Here is a 12,598-nt window from a genome sequence, read left to right as displayed (position 1 = left end):
AAAGCATCAATTTGCACCAATCTAATTTTCAATCAGACATCTGTAGTTCCTGCGATTCCACTACAACTAAATGTTTGATGACATCTCAAAGTTTGCTTTATAATATATTATAAGTTTCTTTGCGCTTAGTGATGTCATCAAACACTTTGTTTTAGTGGAATTGCAGGAACTACAGACGTATGATTGAAAATTAGATTGGTGCAAATCGAATGCTATCAGTGTCCTCGACACACGCCATTTGTTTTAGAAAACCTCTTTACAATCCCTTTAAGACTAATAATTGACTAGATTCTATTTCTACTTAAAAACTTTTAGCTAAAATAAGGTTTTTGATAAAAAGAGACCAAAGACGGTGATTTGATAAACTCACTATTTTCTTATATTTAAAATCATAAACATAACTTTTTACTCACCATTAGTCTAGATCTTGCTGACTCTTACAAACATCTGACAGTAGTCAGCTGTCAAGAAACATAGGCTTTATTCATAGAAACCTTTAAAGCCCTAGTTCCCAACCTAGGGTGTTTTCACCCCCTGGGTGTTTGGGACTAGGGTGTCAGGGTTGTGGCCAACTGGTGTAGGAGAAGAATTTATTTTGAATTGAGAGAGCACCTCACATCAACACATGCTAAAAATGTGGATGAAACAAATTTTTGGGGGTGTGAAAGGTCCAAAGGTGATTGCTCCAGGGGTGTGAAGGCTGAAAAAGGTTGGGAATCACTGCTTTAAAGGAACACCTTTTTTGGTGATTGAGTTTTGAATATGTAAATAGTCTTCAGAAATACTAGAAATGTATGGAAATCACATAATTTCTTAAAATATCTCAAAACTCGGAATTTTTCCTTTTTTCTATAGATGTCTTTTCTTGATATGGCAGTGTCTCAAGAAAAGACGACTCGTCATTTTAACTTTCAAACACGGATAATACTCGACACACATGGATTTGATGGCTCAAGTATTGGAAAATTTCTATCAAAACATACCTGGTGTTTATTATTCTATCCTTGCCATTTAGCAAAAAAAAAAAATATATCTATCAGAGGCTGGTAAGAATCAGCAAATTTTTGTGATATGTTTAAATCTGATATGTAAAAGATAATTGCATAAAACTAAAACAACCATGAATTTCTTACAAATGAATTCATAAAAAAAAATATTGACTGTTAAGACACAAAGATTTAGAGATCAATAATGTGGATGAGAAATAAATAGTTTAAACTGTATATTGTCAGTCTAAGATATTTCTATTTTCCAAGAAGAAAATACAGGACTTTCTATTTAGAGTTTACTTAACCTAGGGGAACACAAACGGTCTTGGTCAGTGATTTTTGTCGCCGACTAGAGTCTTTTCAAGAGTTTCACCGACCAGCTGCAGGAGATAAAAATTTCTAGAAGGTCATGTTCCACTATGTCGATAATCAGAGCAAGCAATTAAAAGGAAAAGGAATTTGATTGGATGATGAACTCTGTCTTGCAGACGATATAATGATCTGCGACATATATCAAAATGGTTCGATATTATAAATCCTGTCGTCAAAACGATATTCTTTTTGTGGATGTGATGGCACACGTGAAATTTTACTCAAGATTCGCATCAGCGACAGAATCAGCGACAAAGACTAGTTGAGTGCCTGCACCATTCAGGAACTAACACCATTGGCAAGTCTACATCTGAAACATTTCTAAATTTTGATGAATTGAGAATCAATAGTTAACTATTAAAGGGATTGTAAAGAGGTTTTCTAAATTTTTATGTGTATCGGGGACGATGATAGCACCAATTTGCACCATTCTAATTTTCAATCAGACATCTGTGCTTTCCAGCAATTTTACTAAAACTAACTGTTATATGACGTAAACCCCGTCTTGCGTGATATAAGTAAATTTTGCGGTGATGACGTCATATGACATTTAGTTTTATGGAACACAGACGTCTGATTGAAAATTGGAATGGTACAAATTGATGCTATCAGTGTCCCCGATACGTGAACAAAATTTAGAAAATCTCTTTACAATGCCTTAAACAAACTTATATTTGGTGTGATCAATTGTTAATCAATCTAAAGTGAACCTGGTTTACAGGAAGATACAGGCCTATGGGCAAATTTTAGAAAAGTTTAAGATACTTTTGTCAATGACAGCACGCTTTTTGAATTGCAGACAAAAATACAGTCAAGTAACCTAATTTCGTGGATTTCCGGAAAGGATTAATAATTTACATGTGCGACCTCGCGTGACCTCCGCATTTGCTTGTTTTGATAAACATGGGTTTTCTCTACAATATCAGCTACTAGAATGAATCCAGTAGTTTCAAGCAAGGTAAAATGTATTAATGTATACTTTGACAAATACAAAATGGCGGATTTCACTTATTACCAAACGTCACCATTTTTTATCGGCCGAATTTCCAAGCGGTAATCGGTAATCGGAATTCCAAGTGTTGTCTGCTGGAATGTAGTCCAACGAATGAAGTCACGTGATCAACTAGAGGATTTCGTGTCAGCAGAAAATTTCTATGGAACACAAAGTGGACCATATTCTTATGTTGTTTCAGTGACTTTTAGCAATAAATCAGGCTACGTATCTGATTTTGTCAGTAACTATTTTTTTTTTATCGTGGTTCTTTGAAGGAATTGTCACTAGTTGTAATGAATTGATATTAAAGATGAATACTAAGAGAAGTTAATTATACCACCCGGCATCCATAAACGTGTTTTTCTAAACTTATTTATAGATCAAACATTGTACACGAAAATAGGTGACGCTTGTTGCCGCTGTTGCCAAGTTGGTTGCTCATGAAATATGGGTCATAGTGAAGGATTCATTAAGAAAATCGAAATAAACCAATTTGAATTATTTTGTAGAATATCTGAGGAAACATCTAAGACATAAAAAAAAAATTTCGTTTTTTTATCTTTGACGAAATTCGGTGTTGAATCCTTATATCCACGAAAATAGGTTACACCACTGTACTAGAAATTCTTTGATTCAAAAATCAAAGTCTTTTATATGGACTCAGACTACTAAAATTGTTTATGCTTAACGAATATAGTCCGTGCTATTTTTATAAATCCTCTTTCTCCCTCCCTTTTGGGATTTTTGCATGCCTATTTTTGACTAATTTTTGGTCTAGATTTGGAATTTGATGTCTAAAAGATTTTCATGCGAAAGGATAATTCTAAAAATTGTCGTTTAGTGTGCAGTGACAGTCAAGCGGGTGTTGACAAAATGTAGTGTTCTAGCCTACTTTCAGTTTGGCTAGTTCAAGATTTTCACGGTCATGATATATTGAATTTTTTAGGAGACATAAAGGATTGGTTAGGCTTTCGTTGGACATATTGGAAAGCTTTCAACAAGATTTCTGGAAAAAGTTATAGAAGGCTGAATTTTGAGATTTAACTTGGAAACAGATGGCAAATGATTACCGGAGTGTGTCCATCCACCATCATGTTTTTTAGATACAAAAAAGGCAGTTATCTCCCTTAGTTTATAAACATGTTTTCTGGTTTGTCAATGCAAAGAAGAAGATTAATCAGTTTTTTATAAAAGCTTATTAACTTTCTAAATATTAGGCGTTTATATTAAGAGGTTTTCTAAATTTTTTATGTGTATCGGGGGTTGATAGCACCAATTTGCACCATTCCAGTTTCCAATCAGACATCTGTGGTTCTTGCGATTCCAGTTTTTTATGACGTTATTGGAATTGCAAGAACCACAGATGTCTGATTGAAAATTGGAATGGTGCAAATTGATGATATCAGTGTCTCTGATACACATAAAAAGTTTGAACTTTGCCTTCAGATTATAATATACCTGTTCAAATATTGGCGTACTATCAGGTTACAATAATCATAGCCACAAAATGGTGATGCGGATTTCTCAAAACATGACAAATGAAATATAACATAATTCTGAATATGCTAACATATTTCAAAATGAGATCTTGGTATTAAGGACACACTTATAAAATTTGAGACAGTAGATCACTGGTGGTGCTTGATTCAAGAGCTCCGAAGACGTTCTGTCTGCCTGTTGCAATTCTGCCCTCAAATGAATGGTTCGGCAGAGAATATGTCACATTCAAAATATTCCCATCTATTTCCTTCTCTGCCATTTTGAATTCTGTCTGCACTTACTATTTGTTCGGCACACATGGAACGTGTTCTGAACACTGTTCCAACTTGTTTTAATGAACATTCTGTTGATTCCATGAATCCTGAATGTGCAGGATTCACCAATCGAGCGAACCCACTGTATACAGGACTAACTTTTATAAAGCTCACAGCCGAATTCTTAGAATATTCAAGAAATCACATATCCAATACGGGAATCATGTAATTGTTTGTTGAAAAATTTATAACATTGAAAGAAATCATGCTGATAAATATGACTTCTATTCAAAAAAATCATGCTGTTGTTAAAGAATGGTTTATCCAATAAGAATCATGATGTTGTTAAAGAATGATGGATCCAATAAGAATCATGATCTGTTAAAGAATGGTGTATTCAATAAGAATCATGATGTTGTTTAAGAATGGTGTATCCAATAGAATCATGATATTGTTAAAGATTTATGTATCCAATAAGTTTCATGATGTTGTCAAAGGATGATGTATTCAATAAGAATCATGATGTTGTCAAAGAACGATGTATCCAATAATAATCATGATGTTATCAGGATGTTGTCAATCATGATGTTGTCAAAGTATGCTGTATCCAATAAGAATGATGATGTTGTAAATGTATGATGTATCCAATCAGACGATTTTATTTTGTAGAATTATGATTTACATCTAGTTAAAGCAAAGCCAAGCTGTTGTAGTAGCATGATTAACAACCAGTTAAAAATCCTGTTGTACAACATGAAGATATTGTTTTTAAAAAAACATGATCAAAAATGATTTTAACTTGTTACACTATGGCTAAACTGTTGCAGAATCATGATTTATATTTTTGAGAACAATGATGTTGCAGGAGCATGATTAACACATAGCAAAAAATCCTGTTGTACAACATGAAGCTATTGTTTTATAAAAACATGATTCAATATGATTTTAACTTGTTGCACTATGGCCAAGCTGTTGTAGAATCATGATTTATATCATTGAGAACCATGATGTTGTAGGAGCATGATTAACACCTAGCAAAATATCCTGTTGTACAATATGAAGCCATTGTTTTATAAGAATATGATCCAATAAGATTTTGACTTGTTGCACTATGACCAAAAGGTTGTAGACTCATGATTTATATCTTTGAGAACCATGATGTTGTAGGAGCATGATTAACACCCAGTAAAAAATCCTGTTGTACAACATGAAGCCATTGTTTTATAAGAACATGATCCAATATGATTTTAACTTGTTACACTATGGCCAAACTGTTGTAGAAATATGATTTTTATCTTTGAGAACCATGATGTTGTAGGAGCGTGATTAACACCCAGTAAAAAATCCTGTTGTACAACATGAAGCCAAGAACATGATCCAATATGATTTTAACTTGTTTCACTATGGCACTTGAGTTAATGTTGTATTAGCACTTTCTAGTTCACTAGGATTTTCATTGTGTAATTGAGTTAAACTTCTCATGGCTGGAGACAATTTAGATTGGACACTTTGAATATAACTCTGAAAAACATAATATTTTAAAATCAAACATGAGACATTTAATATTAAAGGGATTGTATAAAGGCTTTTTTGAAATTTTCTATGTGTATCGAAGACACTGATAGCATCACTTTGCACTATTCTAATTTTCAATCAGACCTCTGTAATTCCTCCAATTACACTAAAACTTAGTGTTTGATGATAACACTAATCACGAAGGATATAAATATTGGTGACGTCATCAAACACTTAGTTTTAGTGAAATTGCAGGAACCATAGACATCTGATTGGAAATTAAAATGGTACAAATTTAAATGTATCAGTGTCCCTGATACACATAAAAAATTCTAAAAACCTCTTTACAATCCCTTTAATTAGGTCACGAAATTTAAATTAAACATATACCGCGTTGAAATTTGATCTGATTATTTGGCTGTTTGAAAGTTTATATAAAGTAAGGAAATGATCCTAGTTGTATGTTAATGTATGTTTAGATTAGAAAGTCAATGTAGAAATCTATACCATGTCAACTCAAGCCAAGATCAACTCAAATCTTGTTTAAATAACCACTCGACTTCTTCAAACTTTTTAATTCTTCGTAACTTGGTCAAGCTACTCATTCTGGACACAAATCTTATTTAACCAATTCAATTAAAGGAATTGTAAAGAGGTTTTCTAAATTTTGTATGTGTATCAGGGACACTGATAGAATCAATTCGGTGGTTCTTGCAATTCCACTACTTAGATTTAGTGGAATAGCAAGAACCACAGACGTCTAACTGAAAATTTAAATGGTGTAAATTGATGCTATCAGCGTCCCCGATACACATCAAAAAATTAAAAAAATCTCTTCACAATCCCTTTAAGCAAGATATATATATATATGATCCTGGTATATCAAATATTATTATATATGTATTGTTTATCATAATAATGAATAACCAATGTTAGCTACTTCAATGAGATCAGAGTTTCTGACATTCCTCTTTCGAAATTGACTGTATTTAAACATTTCATACAAAAAATTTCACATTGAATTCATACAATCTTGAATGAGACTTGCTTTGAAGTCAAGAACACATTTTGACGGTTGCAGTGTGCATTACACTGAGCTGTGCTGTACACTGTCCCTCTGTATTTTGCACTGCCACCCCTCTGCTGTACACTGTCCCCTTGTGTTGTCCACTGTCCCCATGTGTTGTCCACTGTCCCTGTGCTGTACACATTCCCCCTGTGTTGTACACTGTCCCCCTGTGCTGTGCCTGTTCCCCTGCACTGTAAACTGTCCCCCTGTGCTGTACACTGTCCCCCTGTGCTGTGCCTGTTCCCCTGTGTTGTACACTGTCCCCTGTGTTGTGCACTGTCTCACTATGCTATTTTTAGAAATCATCTTTCAAAATTTTCATGGTCATGATATACTAAAATTTTGTCCGGAAACTAAGCATTGGCCAGGCTTTCATGTGACATATTGGGCAGTTTTCAACGAGATTTCTGGAAAAAGTTACAGAGGGTTGAATTTTGAGATTTAACATGAAACAGATGGCAAATGAATTGCTGGAAATGGTCCAGAATATTGCAAAATAAGAGAAGCTTTACCTGTGAAATAACATCACCATTAACTCTACGAACTTGATATAAATGACGATAACGTGATTGTTGAGCATCTCTACGCTGTTTAGCTCTAGCTTTCTGTAGGTTTACTTTCTTTGCTCGTTTAATATGTAATGCTGAAGGATATAAAAGACAATAATATTCATAAAAAGGCACCCTCAACTCTGATCAGCACCAAATCCATGGAGTGCATTAGTAATATCATAATATATTATATAAGCCATAGCTTCAACCTCAACAGATCCAAGGCAATGGTAGAAGCATTAAAGGGATTGTAAAGAGGTTTTATAAAATTTTTATGTATATCAGGGACACTGATAGCATCAATTTGCATTATTCCAATTTTCAGAATTGGTTGCTGCAATTCCAATAACAATATGTGTCATCACAAATCGCAAACTAATCGCAAACTGAGCTTTATCACCTTGAGATTAGTGATGTTATCAAACACTTAGTTTTAGTGGAACCACAGCATGTCTGATTGAAAATTGGAATGGTGTAAATAGTGTCCCTGATACACATAAGCAATTTTAGAAAACTTTACAATCACTTTAAGCAAACTGCAATAGTAGCTCATGTAAATATCAAAAATATTTATACAGAAGCCAAAATATAATGATTATACTTAAGCCGCATTAAGCTTTCATAGTTATAAGAATTCCAGTTACATTTTGCATCCTTAGCTTGCACCATCAACTCACCTTGACGATGGTCCACGCCCTGCCCAGTTATTTTCCACTGAGTAATAGTTCCCACCACAAAACAAAACGGCCAGCAGCTTAAAATTAACCAGCTGTACCAACAAACAGGTCCAGACACATCTCCCTTCACCCGATCCCACACATACAACACAATTAGAAATTGTTCGATAAAATAGTCCAAGCAAGCTATCATTAACGCTCCTCCAAAAATACTTGTCCCCAAAATTGTCATGCTTCTCTGGAATTTCAGAATTAACACTGCCGAAACTAATCCCAAACCAACCAGGATTCCGATTGGAATCCATTTTGTTTCAGGATGTAGAAATTGTTCCAGGATTATCAATACTCCTGTTGCTAGGGCTATTCCTAGATGAAAGCCTGTTAAGAACAGTCCCACGTATTGCACAAGCATGGTGATCAGTCCACACAATATTCCAGCTCCTATAGCTACACCAGCATTGCCTTCTGGTGGAAGTAGTTCCTCCTCCAAACAGATCATATAAACTAACACAGAGCCGAATATAAAACCAGTTAAAAACATAACCGCTTTAAATAACCTATAACCTGAAATAAAGAAAGTTATAAGTTAAAAATAGTTATTCACTGTTCATTCAGCCATGAAAATTACTTTTTAATAATTAGAATTAGGGCTAGGTATCGATTACCAAATTGAGATCGATTATCGATGTCAATAATCGAAAAAATTTAATTGAGAACCCCTGTAAATGCTAAATTTCTTAATTTTATGGGTAAATTTTGCGTCATATAAGTATATCCTTGCTTTGATCGGTTATTATAGTTTATTGTGGGTATGTTATGTGCTGAAGGGAAACTATGTAGAAGAAATTATGACAGATATACTGGAGAAAATATAATCGATTATGAAATTTGATAATCTATAATCCAAATTATAAATTTTAGGATGATAATGGATTATTTCGGTTATTTTACTCAGCCCCAATTAGAAAAATACCTTGAGAACAGCATTGGCTTCTACAAAATGGTTCAGAAATGAAATGAATGGAGTTTTACTTTTCTACACTATGTGGACCAATGAAGACGGGCAAAGCCATGCAGGGTGCAATGAGAGAAATTTTGCCAGGACATTGACATTAGCAACCTCTTGTTCGATTTCCAACTGTCAAGGGATCTTTAACGTACACAGCCTGTAGCACAATGGGCCTCAGTTTATTGTCCAATCCAAACAAATAGACGCTTTTTCCATGTCAGTTCCTCTCACCTGCATTACTGACAGGGGGAAACCCGGTTGAAAAACCCCGAGGTATTATTTCCAGGATTTTTGCCAGGATTGAACCCTGGAACTTCAGGTTAGCAAGCAAGCATCTACCTCACTGAGCCACTGAGGTTCCCTCCAAAATGGTTCAGAGCTGGATGACTATAGTGGAAAGTAAGAAATAAATTTTGTAATGGGTACATTAATCCAAATCCATTGAGAATTAAATCAGGAAATAATATACATCCTTACCGAAAAAAGTATATACAATGCCAAATATAAAACACATGACTACTATTATGGCTGGGGCGATACTATAATTAGTATCAATATGGTGACAGATATCTGGTTCTGGTGGTATCCATGGAGTGGTATTATAAACCAGTGTGGTGGACTCCATATCTTCCACTGTCACTGAATCTGTTGGTATAGTGGTCCCTTGACTAGTTCTAATAGTTGACATCTTTAACTAATCCGTCAACAAACATGGAATGGACGTCTTTTCGACTTCGTAAACAGACCACTTCAAACTATACCGCCATTATTTACATATTTCTATGGTTGTCTTCGTTGAAAAAATAGTTGATGGTACAGTTCCCTGAAAAAAGAAAGAAAAAAGTTTGGTTATGTTTGGTTGGTAAACAAACTGGACGTTAAGCTTAGATACAAATACATGATTTAAACCAGATTAGTTAGCCTAGTACAGACTGCTAGCGAGTGTTTTGATAAGGCTGTCCTGGGATATCTGATCTCACCACAAAACAATGACTTATTTGAGGTCTACATATAGGCGTAGGAGACTGGGAACAGAGCCTACCCCCCTCAAATATTATCTTTAGCTTTTATTTTTTATATAGCCACTTCAGTTTTAACGACAGCCCTCTTAACTAACTAAGACGAATATGATTTTTACAATCCCTTTAAATCAGGCACTTTCTCCCACTTCATATTTCGTATGTATGTAATAGGTGATGATTTCATCAAGACCCCACCTTTTTCTTACACTTTTTTTTTCTGATCAATAGAGATAGGAAGAGAAAAACCTCCATTTTTACTCCCATTTTTTCAACAAGATGTCAGCAATATTTGTGATAAGACTGAATTGTATCTTGTTCAATAAATACCGCCATCCATCACTGCTAACTGATCTTGATAACATTAAACCCATCCCATTAGACCGAAACATCTGCCTCTACTCCAGACTCTGATACCTATTATGAAACGTGTCAGCCTGTGTAGGGTCAGAAAAACTAGGCCATGTTTTGGGGAGATTTTTTCGTACCTCCGAATGTGCTGCAATTCTATTAATTTATTTTTTTATGAAACCGATCATTTGTTGGTCATTTTAAAAAGCTCAGAGTCAAAAAGTCAGGAGATAATAACAATACTAATTTACAATCATTCGTTACTATGTCATACTATTTTAATATTATGTTGGAAAAAACATATATTCGAAGGTGAGGAAAATCCCCATAAAACAGGGCCTAGTATTTCTGACTCCAGCCGATAACTGTCACAATATCTATCAGAGGCTGGAATAGAGTGTTTCAGACTACTGGCCCATAAACAATATTCTCTTTTTATTACTAACCTATAACAGTGGTAGTAACTGTCAAGTCAGGCGTCAAATTTGGCTTACAAAGTGATAACATCACATAGCATTTTACATTAGCATGTAGCAAATTATTACATTTCTCAGCCTTTTCTGATGTCAGTGTCGGTGGTCAGTGTTTATATAAAAAAGTCATGAGGTGAGGTTTCAAGCTATTTATAACAGACAATTATGTGCCCCTCTCCCGCCAATCAGTATCACTTTTACAAGCGAGTATCAACATTCTCGTAACTCATTGGACAAATAGATCTATTTCGGTTTTTGATATCCCAAAATTCATGATGTGCTGTGATTGGTTGAATTAAAGATCAACAGTTTACTGATAGATTACAATAACAAGGAACGAAATTGAAATTTCTAGTAAAACTAGATGTCAACTGAGAAAGATCTTAAACCATACATATTGCTCCATCAGCTATAAACAAGAGTGCTGGGTATCGTCAATCATGCCACGATACGATATGTCACAATACAACATGTATCGAAATATGTGGTAATGGGATAAAAATTAACATTTTCTTTATATATTAATTCATAACTTTATAACTGTGATATTTGGTAATGTTGTTGATAGAAGTGGTTAGCGTCCATTGTCTTATAAATAGTTTCTATATATATTAATTTAAAACTTTATAACTGTGATATTTGGTAATATAGTTGATAGAAGTGGTTAACATCCACAGTCTTATAAATAGTTTCTATATATATTAATTTATAACTTTATAACTGTGATATTTGGTAATATAGTTGATAGAAGTAGTTAGCGTCCACTGTCTTATAAATAGTTTCTATATATATTAATTTATAACTTTATAACTGTGATATTTGGTTATATAGTTGATAGAAGTGGTTAACATCCATTGTCTTATAAATAGTTTCTATATATATTAATTTATAACTTTATAACTGTGATATTTGGTTATATAGTTGATAGAAGTGGTTAACATCCATTGTCTTATAAATAGTTTCTATATATATTAATTTATAACTTTATAACTGTGATATTTGGTAATATAGTTGATAGAAGTGGTTAACATCCACAGTCTTATAAATAGTTTCTATATATATTAATTTATAACTTTATAACTGTGATATTTGGTAATATAGTTGATAGAAGTAGTTAGCGTCCACTGTCTTATAAATAGTTTCTATATATATTAATTTATAACTTTATAACTGTGATATTTGGTAATATAGTTGATAGAAGTGGTTATTGTCTAATAAATAGTTTCTATATATATTAATTTATAACTTTATAACTGTGATATTTGGTAATATAGTTGATAGGAGTGGTTAGCGTCCATTGTCTTATAAATAGTTTCTATATATATTAATTCATAACTTTATAACTGTGATATTTGGTAATATAGTTGATAGAAGTGGTTAGCATCCATTGTCTAATAAATAGTTTCTATATATATTAATTTATAACTTTATAACTGTGATATTTGGTAATATAGTTGATAGAAGTGGTTAATGTCCACTGTCTTATAAATAGTTTCTATATATATTAATTTATAACTTTATAACTGTGATATATGGTAATATAGTTGATAGAAGTGGTTAGCATCCATTGTCTAATAAATAGTTTCTATATATATTAATTTATAACTTTATAACTGTGATATTTGGTAATATAGTTGATAGAAGTGGTTAACATCAACTGTCTTATAAATAGTTTCTATATATATTAATTTATAACTTTATAACTGTGATATTTAGTTATATATTTGATAGAAGTGGTTAGTGTCCACTGTCTTATAAATAGTTTCTATATATATTAATTTATAACTTTATAACTGTGATATTTGGTAATATATTTGATAGAAGT

At 33.2% G+C, this 12,598-nt stretch overlaps 1 protein-coding gene across 1 annotated transcript; it reads right to left on the bottom strand.

Moving 5' to 3' along the window:
- Window positions 1–7,088: 7,088 nt before the first annotated feature.
- Window positions 7,089–9,555, bottom strand: LOTGIDRAFT_143418 (hypothetical protein; the record flags this gene model as incomplete). Its single annotated transcript, XM_009053921.1, has 3 exons — window positions 7,089–7,336; window positions 7,928–8,485; window positions 9,408–9,555. The coding sequence occupies 3 exons, from the start codon at window positions 9,553–9,555 to the stop codon at window positions 7,089–7,091; spliced, it is 954 nt and encodes a 317-aa protein (XP_009052169.1).
- Window positions 9,556–12,598: the final 3,043 nt, after the last annotated feature.

The sequence above is a fragment of the Lottia gigantea genome (genome assembly GCF_000327385.1).
Source record: "Lottia gigantea unplaced genomic scaffold LOTGIsca_203, whole genome shotgun sequence".
Taxonomy (NCBI): domain Eukaryota; kingdom Metazoa; phylum Mollusca; class Gastropoda; family Lottiidae; genus Lottia; species Lottia gigantea.
This window is presented reverse-complemented; position numbering and strand designations above follow the sequence as displayed.